This window comes from Ranitomeya variabilis, chromosome 6 (assembly GCF_051348905.1).
Source record: "Ranitomeya variabilis isolate aRanVar5 chromosome 6, aRanVar5.hap1, whole genome shotgun sequence".
NCBI classification, from domain to species: domain Eukaryota; kingdom Metazoa; phylum Chordata; class Amphibia; order Anura; family Dendrobatidae; genus Ranitomeya; species Ranitomeya variabilis.
In genome coordinates, this window is record NC_135237.1 from 468,733,606 (window position 1) to 468,756,729 (window position 23,124).

General features: G+C 43.3%; 1 protein-coding gene across 1 annotated transcript in view; it reads right to left on the reverse strand.

The window, feature by feature from the left end:
• Window positions 1-12,916: 12,916 nt before the first annotated feature.
• PDE7A (phosphodiesterase 7A) overlaps window positions 12,917-23,124 on the reverse strand; it is a 101,204-nt gene continuing 90,996 nt past the window's right edge. The window contains exons 8-13 of the mRNA XM_077270586.1: window positions 21,356-21,487; window positions 19,712-19,803; window positions 18,535-18,679; window positions 18,265-18,361; window positions 16,440-16,520; window positions 12,917-14,900 (exon numbers count right to left, since the gene is read on the reverse strand). Of these exons, the coding sequence (XP_077126701.1) occupies window positions 14,731-14,900; window positions 16,440-16,520; window positions 18,265-18,361; window positions 18,535-18,679; window positions 19,712-19,803; window positions 21,356-21,487 (717 nt within the window). The 3' untranslated portion in view covers window positions 12,917-14,730. The remainder of the gene's footprint in view (window positions 14,901-16,439; window positions 16,521-18,264; window positions 18,362-18,534; window positions 18,680-19,711; window positions 19,804-21,355; window positions 21,488-23,124) is intronic.

Sequence of the window (23,124 nt, forward strand, 5' to 3'; positions counted from 1 at the left end):
AGCAGGTCCTTCACACACTCCATCTATAGGAACGGAAGCGGGCACGTGCACCGCTGAGAGGCGGGAAGGCTCAGGGGCCATCAGAGGGTGAGTATATCACGATTTTTTATTTTAATTCTTTTTTTTTTTTAACAATTATATGGTGCCCAGTCCGTGGAGGAGAGTCTCCTCTCCTCCACCCTGGGTACCAATCGCACATGATCTGCTTACTTCCCGCATGGTGGGCATAGCCCCATGCGGGAAGTAAGCAGATCAATGCATTCCTAGGTGTGCGGAATCCCCGCGATTCCGCAAATTTAATGAACATGCTGCATTTTTTTCTGGAATGCAATTCCGCTCAGGAAAAAAATGCAGCATGTGCACAAAAAATGCGGATTGCATTCTATTAAATAGGATGCTTAATGTGAGCGTTTTTTTCGCGGTTTTATAGCGTTTTTATAGTGAAAAACTGTGAAAAAAAACGCGAAAAATCTGCTACATGTGCACACAGCCTGGGGAAAGCACTCAGGTTGAAAATGTGGCGCAGAGATATTGTATAGAGATGGACGGACACCTGGATGTTCAGGTCTGATTGGTTTGGCCGAACAGTTACAAAAAGTTCTGGTTCGGGTACCAGAGGAGTATCTGGACCCGAACCCCATTCACTTGAATGGGGGGCCCAAACATCCAAACACCGATTTTGATCGGCGGTGAAACCATCAGCGCCGCTCAGAGAGCCACGGTTCCCACGCTGTCCAAAAGACTGCGAGAGTGTTCAGCTGTGATCGAAGGTATAAAGTTTACCTCCGGTCACTGGTGTCAGTTGAGGGGTCAGTGAGAGCGGCGGATGGGAGTATTCATTAGCCGCTACTGCGCTGTAAATAAAGTGACGTGGGTTCCCCTGATTTCTGGTAACCACCAAGGCAAAACTCACAGCTGGGGGCTGCAACCCTCAGCTGTCAGCTTCAGCAAGGCTAGTTATCCAGAATAGAGGGGTCCCCCATTTTTGACAACTAGCCGCAGATGCCCAGTTGGGGAGGGGGGAGTTGATGTCACCGGACAATACAAAGGTGACATCAACCTCCTCCAACTATCGCACTTGCCACTGCTATAGGGCAAGTGGTAAGAGCCGGACAAAGCGCCAGAATTGGCGCATCTAATAGATGTGCCTTTTCTGGAAGGCTGCGGGCTGCTATTTTTAGGCTGTGGGGGGTCAATATCCATGGCCCCTTATCAGCCGAAGAACTCTCACGGTGCTAGCGGGGATGTCACGGCAGTTCAGCCCGACTGGAAACAGAGCCTCAGTGACCGTAGGTAATCTCGATGAGGTCACCTCCAGACACTGAGGCTGCGCTCGCAGCAGTTCAGTCACCAGTGGTTCTCAGCCTGGACGGTCGCATTTCGGCACCATCCAGGTTGAAAATTGTTTTTCCCCCAGACATGGATTACGGCATGGGACAGAACGACTGACAGGTGAGCGATACTGTTGTTTTTTATTTTTGGTTTATTACAGGAGAATGTGGGCTTCGGAAGATTTAGGCATGGTCATAAGTATGGTTTAATTGAGATTATTAAAGGAGTCTGTGTCATTTCTTCAAGTAAAGGACTTTATTCTTGGTGTCTGTGTTTTCATACAGTGTGACTATGGGATTAGTAATGGGGCGTCTTATTGATGCCTCTCCATTACTAACCTTGGGGCTTGATGTCACCGGACCATACAAAGGTGACATCAACTATCACCTTACTTGCCACTGCTACAGGGCAAGTGGGAAGAGCCGGGCAAAGCACCAGAATTGGCACATCTAATAAATGTGCCTTTTCTGGGCGGCTGCTGGCTATTTTTAGGCTGGGGGGGGCCTATATCAATGGCCCTTTTCCAGTCTGAGAATACCAGCCCCCAGCTGTCTGATTTAGGAAGGCTGGTTGACTAAAATGGGGGGGATCCCCATGCTGTTTTGTTAAACTATTTAAATTAAAAAATACGGCGTGGGGTCCCCTCTATTCTCGATAACTAGCCTTGCTGAAGCTGACATCTGAGGGTTGCAGCCCCCAGCTGTGAGATTCGCCTGGCTGGTTAACAAAAATACAGGGAAACCCATACTGAGTTGTTTTTTTTTTAATTCATTTACAGCGCAGCAGCGGCTGATGAATACTTCCATCCGCCGCTCGTGCTCTCGCTATTATTAGCAGCAGCAAGTGTCGGATGATGGGAGCAGTAGTCCCATCAGCTGACACCAGCTACTGGAGATAAACTTTATACCTCTGATCACAGCTGAGCGCTCACACTGTCTTTTGACAGCGCGGGAACCGCGGCTCTCTGACCGGCGGGGATGATTTCACCGTCGATCAGAAGCGGTGTTTGCTGCGCTATCATGCACTTGACAGCACAACAAACACCCAGTGTTCGGGCAGCCGAACCCGAACAGTAACACGGACTTCCTGGTGAAGTCCGTGCTTGGTTTCTGTGCCCAAATAGTAGGTGTTCGATACGGACGTCGAACTTTACTGTTCGGGTTCGCCCATCTCTAATATTGTATCCGAATCCAAACTTTGTTCTATCCTTTTTAGAGAATATGCATTTGATCTGGCTTTGGATGATCTAGAAAAGGCATCTGATAGGAAAAAAAATCACTACCCGAGTCAAAAATCTTAAGATCCTTTCATCCTTCACAAGCCCAAACCCTGCAGTACAGAGGGAAAGGGAAATCGGGAAGCTGGAGTTTATCCTAAAGGAGAAAGAAATGTTTTTCAGAACTAGCAGCAAGAAAGGCAATGACCCCAAATGATTGAGAGGCGAAATTTCTTGTTTTCTCTCACAGTGGCAAAAAAAAAAATCTCTGGAGATCAAATGATTCTGTCAGAGTGGGGGACAAACATTGAGTTCTCGCACTATTCCCCGCTGAGGCTAGAAATAAATTCTGTCATCCACAAGATTACAAGAAATCCTGAAATCGGGGCTCCAGGACTTACAAGAGTCAGGAATGATCTCTTCGGTTATAGAAATAGAATGGGCCAGGACCAGGACCCTATCGTTTTTTTTCTCTAATATAGTTTATAGTTGGTATATAAATTTTTCTTATTCTCGTTTGTTCCAGATTTTTTTAAAAAACGGGGCCTACAGAATTATCATTAATTTGAAATGACTGGATCACCATATTACATACAGAAAGTTCAAAATGGAATACAAGATCTACGGTCCCAATAATAGGGAAAGACTGTCATGGCGACCATTGATCTATACGACACGTATTGCCATGTTCCCATACTTCCAGCATATTGGAAATTCATGAAATTTGTGGTCACTCAAAGTTCTTCACTCCCAATTCATTGTCCTTTGTTTTGAGATTTCTTCAGCTCCCAGAATATTCAGGTGGAGATGTTAGCGTTCATAAGAAAGCAGGACGTGTATAATTCCCTATTTAGACAATTTTTTAAATTATGGCTGTGTTTTATGACTCAAATAACATCTACAGACAACTCCCAAGTACTGGCATCTCTAGCTTGGATAGTAAATGTGCAGAAATCAGAATTGAATCCTTCCACCGTAAAAGGTCTTCCTAGGAATTCTTACTCCCAAGAACAGATCTCTTTCTTACCAAAAAACAAGCAGGTACAGATAAGATCCGGAATCTATACTTTGAGGAACCAGAGGATGGTATCTATCAAATTTTCAATGTCAATCTTGGGGTCCATGACCTCTTGTATCCAAGCATTATCTTAGCCTCAGGCCCATAAACGGATTCATCAAAATTTCATTCTTTCATGCTGGCACAGATCTCCAGATTTCCTCAACAGAAGAATCCACCTGGCCTACCAGGTAAAAGTGTCCCTGAGCTGGTGGCTCTCTGTGGGAAATATGGCAAAAGGAACATCTCAGATTCAGCATCCCCTAACATCGGCAATGACTGATGCCAGCAAAAGAGATTTGGGATCTGTTTCCCAGGTCACATTTCAGGGAATCTGGCCGCAAAAGATTGCCAGTCAATCCTCAAACTTCGGAGAGTTAAAGCAGTAGAGGAAGCCCTTAAGACAGCAACCTCTTTACTTCATGGGACCCACGTCAGAGTTTATTCCAACAACATGACCACATAAGAGGCTCTGACAACATTCAAGCAGATGTCCTAAGCAGGACAGAAATGCATGCCAGCAGATGGAGTCTGAATACTGATATCTTTCAGATGATATCTTGCAGATGGGGTTAAGAAAGAAGAACTATCCAAATTGTAAAGAAACCAAAGTGTGATGTGAACATATACCCTTTAAAATATACTTTAATATGCTTGATTAAAAAACACCATATCCTATGTGGTGCTTAAATAGAAAACCATTGAATGAGGACCACCGTATCAAACAAATATTCAAAATTTAATTCTGATAATACTAACTATAAACATATTAGTCCCTACTCTTTGCTTGAGCGGATACTGCCTAATGCGGAGATTGGCACCCTAGTGCAAACGGATTGGGGCCCCCGCTCCTCCTTTCCCTCACTCTCCCTTGTATGCCCTGGTATAGTGAGCTATAGCCAAAAAATGAGTGACAGCCTATCCTAATACATAGATATTTTTCACATATAAATGAACATAGGTTGAGAGTCTCCTACTTTTTAACTGTTCCAATAAAGAAAACTTATCCAAACTGGATGGAAGTACTGGAAACACCCTATCGTTTTTTTTCTCTAAAATAGTTTATAGTTGGTATATAAATTTTTCTTCTTTGATTCGTATGGTGGTCCTCATTGGGTAATCTATTTCCATACCACACATTAAAGTATATTGTTTTTAGAGGGTGTGTATGTCCACATTACAGCAGATGGGGTTATCCAGAAATAGACCTATTTTAAAATTATCAGAGCGCAAAAGTAAAACTATACTTTTCTCTGGATCCAAACAACACTCCAGCAATTGTAGATGTTTTCACCCATCCTTGGGAGTTCAAACTAGCCTATGCATTTCCTCAGATTCCTTTACTACCAAGGAGGCTCTAAAAAAAAAAAAATCAGAACAGAGAAAGACTATCCTTATAGTACCTCTGGGTCCAAAAAGGGGATGGTTTGGGACCTTAAACAGCTTGAAGTTGGAGGATCCACTGGTACTTCCTTACGACTTATGACATTCCACATCAAGGTAAAACTATCATCCTGCTCCCCAGAGTCTGTCTGGCTGCTTGGCTTCTGAAGCCTCAATCCTAAGGGCTAGAGCCCTCTCAGATACCCTCCAGGAAAGCAGGAAACAAATGCCATCTATGGAGAAATATGGTAAACCTTCAGTTTATGTTAGGGTTTATTCCCCTGGTTCCATTTCGTCCAGACATAGCCAAAATATTAGACTTCTTGCAGGATGGATTTTTGAGATGTTTAAAACCTGGCATCCTTAAAGTCCATGTATCTTTCTTAAGCTTCTGTTTTGACCAAAATCTGGCGGATCATAGATGGATAAGGAGATTTATGCTGGTAGTCTTTCGGATGCACCCAAGAAGATCCAATGCAATCCCACCTTGGAATCTGAATATTGTACTCAAGGGTCTATCTAACTATGCTTCCTTTCAAACCAATGTCCCTGGTCCATATAGGTGAACCATCTTGAAAGCAGTGTTGCTAGTAGCCATAACAATAGCTAGAAGACTAAAGTGAGCTCCCTCTCTATTAGGAAACCCTATCTAAAGATCCTAGAAGATAGGGTGATGCTCCACTTAAACCCATCATTCCTGCCCAAGGTGACAACAGAGTTCAATATGTCTCAGAAGATAGTCCTCCCTTCCTTTTGTCAAAATCAAAGAATTCTATTCTTTGGACGTCCGGAGAGCTATCCTTTACTACCTACAACAGACAGTCATGGAGAAAGGATCAAAATCTCTTTATTCAATACCGTGGACCTACTAAAAGGGAATATTTCAAAAAGTAAGTTAGCGAACTGGATTAATAAAGCAATTTGTGAATCATGCAAGAGTCAGAATTTATCTCCTCCAAAATAGCTGAAAGCTCATTCCACAAGAGCCATGTCTGTCTCCTAGGCTGAAAGGGCTAGTGCCTCCATTGAGTAGATCTACAGAGCTGCCAACTGGTCCTCAGTCCATACCTTCCCAAAGCACTATATATTTGATGTAAAATAAAGATTTGGCCTTTGGAAGTAAAGTCCTCAGGGCAATTGTCCCTCCCTAGCATTATTTATTGGTATTCCTCCTGTGGTGCTGTCATGGAGATGATTAGAGAAAATAGAATTAAACTTACCAGTAATTTGGCTTCTAATACTCTCCACAAAAGCAAGGGTATTTTCCCACTCTTCTGTTCTATATAGTTATTACTTGGTGTTCAATATTTGAAGCATTCATACCTGCGTGGTCCTTTAAAAAAAACACAGAGGGTGGGTAGGGGCTATTTAACCTCTTTGTGTTTGCTATTCCAAGTAGGATAGGGAGGCAACCTCATGTGGTGCTGTCATGGAGGGTCATAGAAACCAAAATTACCAGTAAGTCTATTTCTATTTTTGTCACGCAAAACTTGAGTAAAATACAGTTAAGGACTACAGCATACCCTTTGTTGTATATCTCTTACAGTGTTTATCACTTGATGAATAGGGTGGTTTTCATCATCATATTTGCTGCAAATTTATTCAGTTTTCGGGCAGCGCCTTCCGGACACCTGTTTTTATTTCAGTCTATTTCTATTTTTGTCACGCAAAACTTGAGTAAAATACAGTTAAGGACTACAGCATACCCTTTGTTGTGATATTAATTCACCACCAACTGTCACTGATTTCCACATCATCTACAACAGGGTTCTTAAACATGTGGCCCAAGATCTGCGTACAGCACTTGAAGCTGCAGTCCTTGGGCACCGAAGCACCCAAGACTATCGCAACCCGGTCAAAGGAGGAAAGGGGCTTACTGACAAGCGCTTTTTTGAGATTTTATGGTGAGTACTAAAGCAATCCCTGGGATGGGAAATGTAATGCCAGTACTGCACAAGGACGCATAGTAATCTCTCAGGTTACTAGCCAAGCATCTGCTGCTTGTAAATATCCATTTGCTAATACTTGCATCCATAGATGCAAAGATAACAGCTCCTCAAAGATGTAGACTGAAGACTGTGTAATAGAAGAATAGATGCCTGGAGCTATATGACCCAGGAGACTTCTACCACATGGGGGGGGGGGGGAAGTAATCTGTGCCCTAGCATAGCCAGATTGTCCACTAGAGAGAAGGGAGAGTACCAAATGCAAGACCACTTTGTCCCGAAGAAGGAGAGAGACAGGTGAGAGCCACCATTCCATTCGAAGTCTCAGCTCATGGAAGAGATCGCTAAGAAAAATAAGTCACCTTGACGAAATGGAGATATATATCTGAAGGGTGTCCAAGACCAGATTGAGGTCTCCAGGATCCAGGGGGGTCTAATACAGTGGCCCCATGTTTGCCCTGCCCTTACTTACAGCCTACAAATCAGGTTCTGCTGTACAAGGATAGCCAAGCCAAGAACGTGGCTCTTGGTAGTCAACCCTGCCTCATGACAGGCCTGCAAAAATCAAAAATGTCAAAGAAGTGCTGCCAATAGGCTCTTTTCCATAAGTGGAGACTTTTCTAAATAAAATGGTAGGAACAATATCGCTAGTGGGTTTGAACCTTATAGGAGCTGCTGGGGCACAACTAGTGTTGGTCACCAGCTCCACCATCATCATACCTGGTCCTTCAGAGTAACTTTGCATAGCTGTGGGAGGCCTGAAGTGAGGCAGCAAGCTTACATCATGCGCCTGGTTAGCGAGGAAGGATGTCAGCCTTACAAGGCCAGATGGTGCCTGTGTTGACACTGGAGGCTAGGTGCACTTGAAAGACTGCAGGTGTCCATGATAGTGTGGCATTAACTACATAGTACTACTGCTGACAGTCTAATTGCAGAGCCGAAGAGACTGTGGCAGTGTCCAGAACAGCCACTGGGAAAATGGTGCTGCCCAGTCCACTGGAAGGGACCGATCCTCCGTTGGGTAGAAGCTTAAAGGGAACCTGTCACCTGAATTTGGCGGGACCAGTTTTGGGTCATATGGGTGGGGTTTTCAGGTGTTTGATTCACCCTTTCCTTACCCGCTGGCTGCATGCTGGCCGCAATATTGGATTGAAGTTCATTCTCTGTCCTCCGGAGTACACGCCTGCGCAAGGCGATATTGCTGGCTGTGTTGCAGGAAAGCCAAGGACTTAATTAGGAGTCCCAGTAGTGCAGGAAGCTCTGATAATGCTGTGGTACCCTGCCCAAGGTACCTGATCGCCGGCTGTATTGTGGTACAAGGTCCTACCACCCCGATGAAAGAAGACACAGGCTGATCAGTACAGGTTGTACTCTCCATAGCTCAGTGGTGAGAAACAGAGTGGCACAATTCTGCTCTGTCACCTGTCTTAGAGGGGAAAAAAAAAAAAAAAAAAGTCAACAAATTCAGGCAAAGACCAGTCTGAAACGGAGAATTGTGTTTGCCTCTAAAATGACACTAAGACACTGGCTAGGAGTAGGCTATTGGGGAGGAGTCAGGTTTGTTTTTTTTCAAAAATATTTTTAGTGTCAGCATATAACCTATGGCCCCTCAAGCACCCCCCCACCCCCAGAGGCCGTTATAATATGGGTTACAAAGAGTTTAGGAGTGATAAGGTTAGAATTTTTTTGTTTGTCATTTAAACTCATAGATGGTGATGTGTGTCAGGGCTCTTTATATCACTGAAAGCAATTGCAGACACCTGTGCAAATTAGTTTGGCAGGTGTGTCCAAATAAAGGCAAGACTACTTAAGAAGGCTGTTCCACATTATTAAGCAGCCTACATTTTTTGCCAAAATGGGAAAGAAAAAGGATGTGTCGGCTGCTGAGAAGCAACAAATTGTAGAGTATTTGGGTCAAGGCATGACTACAATCAACATTGCCAAGACACTTCATCGTTATCATCGCACAATCAAGAAGTATGTAGCTGATTCCCAGCACACATGTGTGCGTGCTGATAAGGAAAAATTGAGGACTCTTTCCAACAGGCAATTGTGTAAGGTTAAAAGAGCAGCTGCAAAAATGCCTTGTCATAGCAGCAGACAAGTTTTTGAAGCTCCTGGTGCCTCCAACGTTCTCAGAACAACAAGATGCAAGGTCCTTCAGAGGTGCGTAAGCCATCCTGTTGACCACCTCTATCCACTGCACACAAGCAGAAACGGCTCCAGTGGGCCAAACGATACATGAAGACTGACTTCCAAACTGTTTTGTTCACCGATTAGTGCCGTGCAACGCTCGACAGTCCAGATGGATGGAGTGGAGGATGACTGGTTGATGGACACCCCATGAAAACATGGCTAAGGCGCCAACAAGGAGGAGGTGGAGTAATGTTTTGGGCTGGAATCATGGGGAGAGAGATTGTCGGCCCCTTTATGATCCCTGAAGGGGTAAAGATGAACTCCATAATCTATGTGGAGTTTCTAAAACAACACTTCCTGCCATGGTTCAAGAGGAAGAACCGTGCTTTCCGCAGCAAGATCATTTTCATGCATGATAATGCACCGTCTCATGCTGCAAAAAACACTTCTGCATCTCTGGCTGCTATGGGCATAAAAGAGGACAAACTTATGGTGTGGCCACCATCTTCCCCTGACCTCAACCCCATTGAGAACCTCTGAAGCATCATCAAAAGGAGTGTCTATGATGGCGGGAGGCAGTTCACATCCAAGCAACAGCTCTGGGAGGGTATTCTGTCCACATGCAAAACAATTGAAGCAGAAACCATCCAAAAACTGACAAATTCAATGGATGAGAGTTCAGAAGCTTCTTTCAAACAAGGGGTCCTATGTGCAAATGTAACATCACCTACAATAAAGTTTTCACTTGAAAACTGTTTGATTTCATTTTTTAATAAGCTGATAATGCTTATAACTTCACAATTGGCCATTTTTTTGTTCAAAACAAGATAAAAAAAAGGTTGAAAACTCTGCTGTGCATAATAATTTGGAACATGCATTCTGAGTGTTTTTTTTTTTTAAAAGATTCTGTTTTCATAGGCAGTTTGTTCCAAAACATTGCAATTATACTAGAATAGTAGATGACTGGAAAATAACAATGACTGTAATTCAGATAGGTAATTTAGAGAAAATATGAGGAAATGTTATTTGCATAATAATTTGGAACACAGTGTATAGTGTGCTGGACTATATGGGGCCATTATACAGAGGGCTCGGCAACTCTGATGAGCGAAAGGCTATGTGCACACGTAGAATGGCCCTCTGCGGATTTTTCCACAGCGGATTAGATAAATCCGCAGGGCAAAAACACCACTTTTTGCTGCGGCTTTATCGCGGTTTTTGTGCGGATTCCACTGCAGTTTTCTATTATGGAGCAGGTGTAAAACCGCTGCGGAATCTGCACTAAGAATTGACATGCTGCGGCATGTAAACCGCTGCTTTTCCGCGTGGTTTTTTCCACAGCATGGGCACTGCGTTTTCGGTTTCCCATAGGTTTAAATTGTACTGTAAACTCATGGGAAACTGCTGCGGACCCACAGCTGCGGATCTGCAGCAATTTCCGCAACGTGTGCACATACCCTTAGGGTATGTTTCCACGTTCAGGATTGCATCAGTCTTCGGTCAGGATTTTATGCAAGTAAAATCCTGACCAAAACTGCACCTGAGGTCACTGGCAGGTCACCTGCGGTGTACCTGCGTGTTTTGCTCATAGTAGCAACATGCAGCGTTTTGAAAAAACGCACAACGCATGCGTTTTCGCGGCAAAAACGCATGCGTTTTTAAACGCATAGTGGAGTCTGGATTTCATAAAATCCCATCCACTATGCTGTAACATCTGGACGCTGCGTTTTTGACGCAGCAGAAAAACGCAGCGTCAAAAACGCAGCGTTTCCTGAACGTGGAAACATACCCTTATAGTTACCAATGTCACCGCTCATCACAGCCGCTGGGTGTCGTGGAGCGCAGCGGGACCTGGAGTGGCTGCTGCTACAGCTTATGGAGCGTCATTCTCCGAACTAAGCTCCAAAGCCTTTGGACGTCGGATTCGGGGGATCATCGTGGGAACCCCTTGGACTATGTTGGACCTGTATGGGAACTTTTTGTTTTCTAATAAATTGCAGAAAAATGGACAGTGTCTTGTCTTTATTTCTAGGTTTTTCAGGTTTCCATTTGTGGACTACGGCGGACTTTCATCGTTTTTTTTTATTATTTCAAAAATAAATTGGTGGACCAGGAAAAGTGGTGAGTGTTTTTTTTTCAAATAATAAATTTTTCTGTATTTTTTTTTTAGTGGGTTAGTAATGGGTGCGACTGATAGATACCTCTCCATTACTAACCACAGGACTTGATGCCATATCTGATTATTGACAATTCACAGCTGTAATCAACCCCTTTTCAGCCAGCTTTTATATATGTATTCACCCCTTTCGCAATGAAGCCCCTAAACATTTTTTTGTGGCAATTACCTTCATAATTCACATGCTTGGTGAAAGGAAGTCGACCTGTGTGCAAGCTAAGTGTCACAGTCTGTCAGTATATACACTCACACACCTTTTCTCAGGCTGCAATACCATTAAGCAAGAGGTGCCACTAACCAAACACCACCATGAAGACCAAGGAGATCTCCAAACAAGTCAGAGACAAAGTTTTTGGGAAGTCCAGCTCAGGGTTGGGCTATAAAACAAAATATCCCAATCTGTGATGATCCCTGGAGAAATTTCACCAATAGAATGTATTGGAGGTGGTGAATCCGCACAGTTCAGTGATCACATGTGGATTCACCTGCGTTCAATAGATAGCAGCGCTTTGGACGCAGCGAACATGTGCTCCTTCCAAAACGCTATCACTTCAGAATTGTGTGCACATACCCCAAGAGACAAAATAAAAACCACATTGTATGATTTTTAAATAATTAAATTGCATTTTATTGCATGAAATAAGTATTTGATCATCTACTAACCAGCAAGAATTATGGCTCTCACAGGCCTGTTAGTTTTTCTTTAAGAAACCCTCCTACTGTGCACTCATTACCTGTATTATTTTACTGCACCCGTTTGAACTTGTTACCTGTATAAAAGACACCTGTCCACACAGTCACACTAACCTCTCCTCTATGGCCAGGAACAAAAAGCTGTCTAAGGACACCAGGGACAAAATTGTAGACCTACAAAAGGCTGGGATGGGCTATAGGACAATAGGAAAGCAGCTTGGTGAGAAGGCAACAACTGTGTCCACAATTAGAAAATGGAAAAAGCACTAAATCAATCTTCCTCGGTCTGGGGCTCCACATTCAAGATTTTTCCTTGTGGGGTAAGGAAGATTTTGAGAAAGGTCAAGAATCAGCCCAGACCTACATGGGAGGACCTGGTCAATGACCTGAAGAGAGCTGGGACAACAGTTTCAAACATTACTGTTAATAACACTAGTCCATCATGGATTAAAATCCACATGTCCGGGCCCGTTTGAAGTTTGTCATTGACCATCTGGACGATCCAGAGGAGGCATGTGAGAAGGTCATGTGGTCAGATGAGACCAAAACAGAATTTTTTGGTTTCAACTCCATTCGCCACGTTTGGAGGAAGAATGATGAGTACAACCCCACGAACACCATCCCAACTGTGAAGCATGGTGGGGAAAACATGACACTTTCGGGGGTGCTTTTCAGCAAAAAGGACTGGACGACTGCACCATATTGAAGGGACGATGGATGGGGTCATGTATTTTGAGATTCTGGCCAACATCATCTTTCCCTCAGTAAGAAGATTGAAGGGGAGTCATGGATGGGTCTTAAGAGTATTAGAGAAATTAAAAAAAAAAAACAGACTTTTTATTCTTAATTCAGTTGTCCAATAGAGCTGTCCAGTAGTTGTTTCAACTCGCACAATCATCAGCCTCAACCGATACATGCACCAAGAGGTTAATGGTAGACTAGAATTTGTGACATTTTAAAAGTTAAAAACACAAAGAAACCCTTTGTTTTATTTTTATTCATCAAAACTGAACAGCAACAGGCACGTATTAAAATGAGTATGGCAAAGCCGTGTACAAATGGCTTTACGCTTAAGCCGTCTCCCAAAAAAAGGTCTGTTGCAACAAACTGTAAACAGATGATAAACAGTCTTTAACAGCAATACCAAGGAAAATACAAATCAGCTAAAAAAGCACCATTTTTTTTTTCTTTTTATCTAGATAACAGTTGTGCTCACTATACTCAAAACAAAAATTACAAAATAATGGAATGTTTAAGTTTAAAATTAGTCCTGGAACTGGTCCTAAAAACAACGTATCATACAACGAAATCTCACAAAACTAGTTCACTAAATAAAACAAAATCTAGGGGAGGAAATAAAGAAAATAATAATAATAGTAATAAAAAATAAAAACAATACACAACACGTTTGGTCACTTAGCTTTGTGCATAGATTAAGGCATTTTAGCAATTCGTTACATTTCACTCATCCTTTATCTGTGACAATGAGATAGGCCGCGGGATTGGAGAGCCGGAATATCCGCTTTTGTTGACCTACGACTCCCAATATCTATACAGGTCTGATAAACGTCAGGAAATTTGTCGTCCAGCAAAAAGCCATAGCGCGCAGCTCTCCAAGCCCGCGGGGCAGACGTGTAACCAATCGCATGCACACACTCACACGCACGCAATTCAGTCCCCTCATTCAAACTCACAGGCACGCTGCAGCAAAAAAGGCATTTGTACCCTTGTCCGAGCGAAAAATGTTTCCCTTCCCTCTTTTATTTCAGATTGGCAAATACCCTGAGCTGAATATGGTGTTTTACAGAAATTCCACCCTTTCCGTGCAGTTCAAGTGTTCAGTAGTGGAAAATTGTAATAAAAATAACCCAGCATGCAATGCATTTCACTATAGACTAGCAAAACAACCAGGAACAAAGTCCTTGCATTCTGCCATAAAAAATAAAAATAAAAAAAGGATGCTGACACATATTCCAACCATGAAAGGATTGAAGCCTGGCTGTATGCTAGTGAAAATATTGCAAAATGTGAAAAGTGAGTGGCGCAGTGAGGGAGAGGAAGGGTTGCAACATTTGTTCTCTTAAATAACCATACAAAAATTGTTTTTTAAAAGATCCATTCAGTGGTTCCTTCACGACTATGCTTCAAGGCAAGTGTCAGTCAGTATTTTCAGTGTATTTGTAAACAGCATTTCTTGCCGAGGCAGCAGAGCTGTGCGGGCACTTCACATTTCCAAACGAGAAGTCAACACAAAAGTGGAAGTTAGGACATCAGTCTTCAAAGTCTGGCAAATTCCCACCAGTAGCTGGAAAAAAAAAGGAGTCTTCCAATTATTATAAGAGAGGTTTCCTTTGACGGGTTAAAAAAAATATGAAAATAAAATAAAGGGGGAAAAAAAAAAAAAAAAAAAAAAAACAACACCTGTGGCACATGAAAAGCTTCCTGCAGTTTTCAGTCAATGCTGTGCTTTGCATATTCAAGCTTTCAGAAAAATAAAACCCAACTGAGGTATGTGCATATTGCTCTATGTTCAGGCTGCGTATACAAGGAAAAAAAAAAAAAAAAAGTGACAAAAAATGGGAGCATGTTAAAGGAAACATTGGAGATAAAGAATGCTGGCATATTTTTTTTTCTTTTACAACGTAACCTTGGCAATCAGGATAAATTCTCTCTCACCAAGACCTCTTCTGATCGCTCGCTAAAAACCTCCCACCAAAAAGCTGTTGTCATGCATGCTCTAGGTCATGGTGTGCAGTCTTCCTGAGGTTAAAAAAAAAAAAGTACACATAGGTCAGTCATCAAAGGCAGGGTCGGCCTCTTCACTACTGGACCGCTCCTGCAGCATTCCCTTCCAGCTGGCTTTGTTTAGCCCCACGTGGCCCAGCATGGTCTGCGACAGCCTGGTGTTGCTGAATCTGGCCCACTCCACAAACAATGGCTCCACCAGGTAGGTGATAAACCCTGAGGACAGAAGAAAGCAGCATGAGATACACAGGAGGAAATATGGTCAAAATAAGACACGCAAGCATCAGAATATTTGTTTTTATATATTGAGCAAATGCAAAGAATGATCTAAAAAAAAAATCTAAAAGGGTTAATAGTTTATTTTTAGCAATAAAGTGCTAAAGGGGATGAACAAAAGAGAAATTAAATCAAATCTATATTTGCTGTAACCACCTTTTGCCTTCAAGATAGCATTGATTCTTCTAGGTATACGTCCATAAAGTCCAGGGTTTTATAGGACTATTGTCTGGTGTAATTAGTCACTAATTCACCTAGCAGGTGAAAATGATCAACATTTTCATATGAAAGTTAAAAGTCAGTAACTGAATCAGCTGTGCAAGAAGGCTTAAAACTGGGTGAAAATAGGCAAAACTCAGCTGCAAAGGTGAGGTTGTGGAAAACAGTTCCTCGTCCAGTTTTAAAGCAAACCTGTCACCAGGTTTGGCCGCTATAAGATGCGGCCACTGTCTTTCAGGGCTTATCTACAGCATTCTATAATGCTGTAGATAAGCCCTCGATCCGACCTGCAAGATAAGAATAATAAGTTTTATTATATTCACCTGGGGGGGGGGGGGGGTGGCGGTCCTACAGAGTAAAGTACTGACTGCAGAGCACAGGCGTCAGGAAAGGTCAGAGAGGCCCAGCGCCTTCCCACTGCAGTACTTTACCCTGCCCTCAACAGGGCAGAGAAGTAAGCCTGCGCAGGAGTGCGATGCCAGGGAGCAATGAAGCAAGCAGGAGGGCGGCATCACAAGAAGATGGGAGGCGCCGGACCTGGACCTGTGACACCCATCGGACCGCCCCCTGGTTGACTATAATAAAATTTATTTTTCTCATCTTGCAGGTCGGATCGGGGGCTTATCTACAATATTATAGAATTCTGTAGATAAGCCCTGAAAGGCTGTGACTGTATCTTATATCGGCCAAAAGAGGTGACAGGTTCCCTTTAAGCGCCCTGGACGACTGTCTGTCAACCACGGTTACAACCTACATATAAAAATGATAATCATTATCTTCTATATTCTATTTGGTATAACTGGTTATTCATACTCAAAGTCATTTTGTAGGATTATAGTAAGGTGTATAATTACTTAGAAGAATTGATGATGTTTTAAAGGCAAATGGCGATCACACCAAATATTGATTTGACAGATTCCTTTTTTCCCCCCTTCTCATTGCATTTTATTAATTGACTGCAATAATTTATCACTTGTATTTTATAAAGCCTTCTTACTTTGCAGCATTTTCCTGCATCTGCTGTTCAACCGCATTTCTACTTTCCAGTAGGCTGATACAAGTATGCAGCAATAACTGAGGACTCGCACATTTAATATTTTTCTATCTACTGGCTAAAGTGATACAAATATATTTTCTGCACTTTCCTGCAGCTTTTCTGCCTGTGCACCAGTTTACGAGGGGCATTGTATCTTTCCTCCTGTATTTGGGGTCCCTGGGTAATGATAACTCATGCTCAGTACAGTCATGGCTCCTCCTTACCAATCTGAATGTTCGCTATGTTTGAGGAGTTGCGATCGCACAGAGGACTGATATCCAGGTTACACTTCCTCTCCACATCCCCTAAGAAAGAAAGACACGTATGTTAATTTCCCAATGATCCACGCAGTAATGATGTACCAGAAAATGCACGGTGTATGTAGAGGGTCTTTATACTGCTCAGCAGACTAAAATCATGCCAACACACTGATATCGGCCAACTGTAAAGTGTGGGCGCCTCCTGACTCTCCGACAGGTGATATTGTGGGAGAGACATCCAAGTAGTAGGAGATCCTTTCATTATCCAGGTGGTCAAGAGTCTGATCTCCGTGGTAGAGCGGCTAACATAGGAGCACAGCCAAATGTTCGTGGACATGGGGAAGCCAAGGGTAAGCAGTCAGCCGGATGATTGTTCGGCCCTGGGCTAGCTAAAGTATATGGGAGATCTAACTGAGGATATCACTAATTAACCAAACATGGTCAAGATTAGGGGGGAGAGAACACTTTGTAGAGCAGACGTGTCAAACTGCATTCCTCGAGGGCCGCAAACAGGTCATGTTTTCAGGATTTCCTTGTATTGCACAGGTGATCATTTCATCACCTGCACAGAATGATTCCAGCACCTTGTGGAATGCGAAGGAAATCTTGAAAACACTCATGGTTTGCGGCCCTCGAGGAATGCAGTTTGACACCTCTGTTGTAGAGGACACAGTCATCTCTCCATGTTTTTGAGAGGTTAGCTGCCAGGCCAGCACAATCCACCGCTATTTATACATAAAGGCTTTATACACACATACTAGAGGGTCTACAGGACTTCTTAAATGGTAAACTTGTGTTGCTGGACTTTTCCATTAAAGTAAGGAATGACACGTAGAATCATCTGACGGGAAATATGTCCTCATTCCTCTGGGGCACTACAAGGAAGGATCACATTTCCCAGTAACCCCTTAAGGCGGCAACAAATTTTCATTTTTGCACTTTTGTCTTTTCCTCCTCTACCTCCATGAGCGACACCCTCTTTATTTTTTCCATTGACAAACATATGAGGGCTTGGTTTTTTTAGGTTTTTTGTTTGCAGGACAGGTTGTAGTTCTGGATGGCACTATTTATTTTAACCACATAATATGCTGAATAATTGAAAAAAAAAAAATCAAAGTGAAGTGAAATGTAAAGAAAAAAAAAAAAGTTACCACCAGAATTCCGCCATTGTTTTTTGGTGTTTTTTTCCTTTCCAGTGCAAATTGTGCAGTAAAATGACCTGGCAATATGATGCTTTCTTCATGTAGGATTACGGCGATTCGAAAACTTGTTTAGTTGATAGAAAAAAAAAATGCAATTCAGATATTTAGATTTTTGGAATGCAGTTTACCATATGGGTTACATAAATGTATGTTATGATAGATCGGACTTTGCCGATATACGTCAGTATTGAAGTACATAGTGAAGTTAGCAATGGACGCCTCATTACCCTACTTAAATGCTGCCATCAATCTCTAATATTTGCAGTTAAACAGCAGCGATCGGGCTATATCCGAGTGCTGCTGTTATAGGGGGGTATCACACCGCCGGCATCTACTGTGCATTGTGCAGACTCAGCGCTGAGCCCACTCCATACACCTGCCTCACTGGCACGGCAGATGTTGGGGTCAAACACCATGCGCTGTCCCTGTAATGCAATGGACGGACCAGGTCCTGCGGAGCACCAGACACTTGTATCCCCTCTCGTGCTGGCTGATAGAGGGGTCCCCAACACATCAGGGGGGGATCATATTTGAACATTGCTTTCGTAAATGTCATTAAAACATTTCAGCGTTAACCCTCGTCTTGCCTTGGTAGAAGAATTCTTCTGTTACTTTCTCGCTCCACTGCTTGCTGAGCTCCCAAGTCCGACATGGGTTACAGATGTCTGCACACTTTAACGCCATCTATCAGAAGAGGAGGCTGGTTACAAGGCAGCACTCTGCAGGCAGCACTCTGCAGGCAGCACTCTGCAGGCAGCACTCTGCAGGCAGCACTCTGCAGGCAGCACTCTGCAGGCAGCACTCTGCAGGCAGCACTCTGCAGGCAGCAGCCAGATACGCGTCATCTGTGGCCTTACCTGCAGAATGAAATGCCGATGCCCAGCATTCTCCAGACATAAGTCGCCTCTGTCCAGGTGGGTCCTGAACTGTGACAGGTATTCATTTTGTCGACTAATGTCTGTAGCCAGAATAATTGATCCGAGCTGGCTTTCCATGTGTTGCCTAAAACACAAAATAACCAAACAATTCTATGCACAGTCCACAACCCCCCCCACAGCAAGAAAATACTACACCCACGCTGTGATGGGGAGCGTGCAGTTATTAGGACCCCCGCTGTTCTGTACAACAAGGCCCCGTATGTGTTTTCTGCTGCAGCTCAGCCTCATAAAGGTAACAGTGATAAAGGGGTTGTGTGAGCTCAGGACCCTGGTGACTTGTCCTGCAGCCCCGCTCCTATAGTAGTCAGTAAGCGGCAGCCCCCGATGATGGCACTACCGTGCACAGGTGGCGCACACCACTCACTATTTGCTTCTGGAGGTAATAGGTGTCGGGTGGTGGAAACTCATTGACCATGAGCCTAGACAACCCCTTTAAGCTGCAGTAACTGGCAAAGCCACACTCGAACAGACATGGCTGCCCCTGGATATACAATGCAGGAGCTTATCGCCATCTTGTATATAAGCAATTTGTCTGTACAGCATCTAAATCTCGGTTACCATTACACCCTGTCTAGGCAGCCATACACGAGATACACATTAGCCCAAAACAGAGAAAATTTACAATTCTGGATTTGGCCTCATTCAGACATCTGTATGTAGTACAGTATATTTATATATATTTTCATTCTTTAACTGTTTATCAGTGTCCTGGTTTGATTTTCATTTATGGTCCGTTCTTACCATCACTGTGGTGTTTCTACTATAGAAAAAAAACACACAGGCTTCTGCTACCTATTAAAAACAGTAAGAAATGCACTCGGATACTCATGGATACTCATGGACGGCATCAGAGTGCAGGTTTTTTTTTTGTTTGTTTCTTTTTCATGCCCATTCACTTGAAAGAGAAAGTTTGAGCCACAAATCCAGTCATAAATAGACATGTCTAGTTTTTCTGTAGACAATTTTTTTTTTCACCAAAAACAAAAGCATGTGAACAGCCCGATAGACTTAAATGGGTACACGCTCTGTGAGACCCATATCTTAAGTGTGCATTTGTATGTGTAAGGCCTCATGTAGATCAGTCAGGATAACTTACCTTTCCTCCAAAGTCAGGTGTGCAAACAAACCAGATTCCCGCAGCAAGCCCACTGCTGACCTCCAGTGGTGGTTTTCTAATACTGAGGTATTCTAGGCAAGAACAGAGAGACCGGAAGCAGAGTTGGAAACCATCAGTATGCCGGGAATTAAAGCAGCACAGAGATGCAGGTAGTTGGGGTCCAAGACTCAAGTACAAGGGTTAGCATCCAAATATTCTTTAATTAGTAAAAACGATCATGAACTGAATGTTGTGCTTCATAGACTATGGGGAATCCACGACCTTCATGTCCAATGCTCCTCACCGCAGCCATACATTTATCATTGAGATTATTGCATTTTGTGAGGAAGCCCCTTCAATGCCTCATTGGAGTCAGCAGAAATCACTAAATTCTTGTATAGAAGCGGATTACTCGTTGAACCCCATTATTAGTTGTAGGATTTCTCAGCTCACTTCAATAAGGTTATAAATTTATTAGATGACAGCTTACACTGCAATATTTCCTTAAAGGAACACAAAACATAGAAAATGTGGGGATTTAAAAAAAAATAAATAAATAAAAAAAAAAAAAAAAAAAAGCATTAAATTTGAGATCTTCATCCCTTAAATGGAATCTGACTCCAGGTGTTTGCTACCTCATTTTAGAGCAGCATTGGTAAGGAAGAGAAACCCTGAATCCAACAATGTATCACTTAAAAACTGTGTGTTAGAACAGCTTCCCCTAGTAAAGTAGGTGCAGCATGAAGCAGAGCTTAGAAATCTAACCCTGCCCACCCCAGGCTCTGTATGTACATTGTCTATTGAAAAAGAGCTGCTTATCACAGGAGGGGGCGGAGTTGGATTAGCAAGCAGGGGCCAGCTAGTCTAAGCAAAGATAATGTCCTGGTGATAAAACCTCCCCCGTAAGTAAACAACAGCACACAGCCTGATCAGTAACACATCACTGAATTCAGGGTTTTAATCCCTACCTTATACTGCCCTCAGATTACATAGCAAAAGCCTGCTGACAGATTCCCTTTAATCTCATTTTTCCTTTGTTTTGTTTATAGTATTAGATAAAATAAGATCAGAGAAATATATAAAGACATTTTCCCAGGAGCTGAAACACATTCCCCTCCGCCTGCTCCCTGTCTTGTGTGTGGTTGTAAGACAACTAGCTACAGCAGGGGACTCCATGCTGTGGCATATCTGCGTTAGGGCACAGATCTCTATGAGGTCATTGCACCCTCAGCAATTCCTCCGCACCCTTACAGCCTGTAATGACCCCGCTGCCTCCTCACCAACATCAGAGCTGCTGCGACCCCCCAACCTACGGTCTCCTTCCCCACCATCCTGTAGAATGTAAGCCCGCAAGGGCAGGGTCCTCGCCCCTCTGTATCAGTCTGTCATTGCTAGTTTGCTTACTGTAAGTGATATCTGTAACGTGTATGTAACCCCTTCTCATGTACAGCACCATGGAATCAATGGTGCTATATAAATTAATAACCGGTTTTCTATACGCATGCAGAATTTTGTGCAAGTTCCCAATTCAAAGAGTGAAACGTTCTCTCTCGCTTGTCTTTCATCTCCACTTTGAGTGCTCAGTGTTCCTTTTCATTATTGAACTAGCAACAATTTGGGGAGAACAGAAATCTGTCCACTTACCTTGTATAAAGTTGCTAAGTAGTGGTTTGTGTTTATTAAAAAAGACTGATTCACACCGGGATGATCCAGATCATGTGTTGCAGCTGCGATTAAACCCAACAGGATATCCCATGGAGTGAGAGACTTGGCAAGCTGAAACAGAAGCCATGACCGGCATTACATGCAATGCCCCCAGAGGAGCGATGGCAGCACGGTTCTGCGTCCATCTCCACAGCAAAAACAAGAGCTCATTTTTCTCCATTCTGTTCTTACCTGCAGGCAATATTTCCATCTCAGTAACAGCACTTTAGTCTTGCCCTGTACACTGGCACACCAGCACACTGTGCCAGGGAACTGCAGCATAGAGCCAAAAGGAATGGTTCCCTGCAAAGCCACAGTGGTGAGCAACTGTTCAAGGAGAACAGTCAGGGGACTAAACGTTGGCATATCAGAGCAACAATGCTTTATGAGATGGGAATATTTCAAGACTACGGTAACTTTTTTTGCTTTATATAAATTATTGATCAGTCTTTGTAAAGTTAGAAATCTTCATAATATACCGCACATCATTATTTCATTTTGCTTCCTTTTTTAGAACGCTCCGCATGGTTCTCATTTTTGGAAGAGGCTTTGAATTGCTGCTGTAGCAATAATCCACTGAGTGTGTTTGCAAATAGTGTCTGCAGAGTACAGATTCTTGATAGAGCAGCAGTTCAAAGCAGCTTCCGAAAGAGCACGATCTTGGTAGTATAACATTAATAATTAAAGGGAACCTGTCACCCCGTTTTTTGAAGATGAGCTAAAAACAGCGTTAAATAAGGGCAGAGCTGGGCGTTACATTAGTGTCTTTGTGTGCCTTTATTACCCACCTATGCTGCCGAAATACCTTTGTAAAGTCGCCGTTTTCTGCTGTCACTCACGCTGGTCTGGTCATATGGGTGTGGTGACAGCGCTGTTTCTCCCCCAGAATCCTGCTCATCATTACGTTGGTGGCGTAGTGGTGTGCGCCTGTCCAAAAGACTAATCCACTGCCCAGGTGATGAAAAACAGCGCGGTCTTCGCTATTCAGCCGTTTACCGGTGGGCGCGGCCATCTTTCCTGTGGCGGCGCGTGCGCAGATGGAGCGCTCTGCTGCCCAGGGCTTCAGGAAAATGGCCGCCGCGATCTCCATCTGCGCTCGCGCTGAATCCCGCGGCCATTTTCCTGAAGCCCCGGGCAGCAGAGCGCTTCATCTGCGCACGCGCGGCCACAGGAAAGATGGCCGCGCCCACCGGTAAACGGCTGAATAGCACAGATCGCGCTGTTTTTCATCACCTGGGCAGTGGATTAGCCTTTTGGACATGCGCACACCACTACGCCACCAACGTAATGATGAGCAGGTTTCTGGGGGAGAAACAGCGCTGTCACCACACCCATATGACCAGACCAGCGTGAGTGACAGCAGAAAACGGCGACTTTACAAAGGTATTTCGGCAGCATAGGTGGGTAATAAAGGCACACAGACACTAATGTAACGCCCAGCTCTGCCCCTATTTAACGCTATTTTTAGCTCATCTTCAAAAAAACGGGGTGACAGGTGCCCTTTAAGGCGTCATTCAGACACCAATGATTCTTAGAATACCCAAAAAAAACAGTCCCATGTTTCATCTGTGTTTTTGATCCATTTTCATGACTGTTTGGTAAATGTTTCAGGTTTTTTTGTTTCTTTTTTACCATCAGCGTTTTTCTTGTATGGAAAAAAAAATATAAAATAAAATTGCAAAAGCTTCTCCTATCCATTATAATGCGAA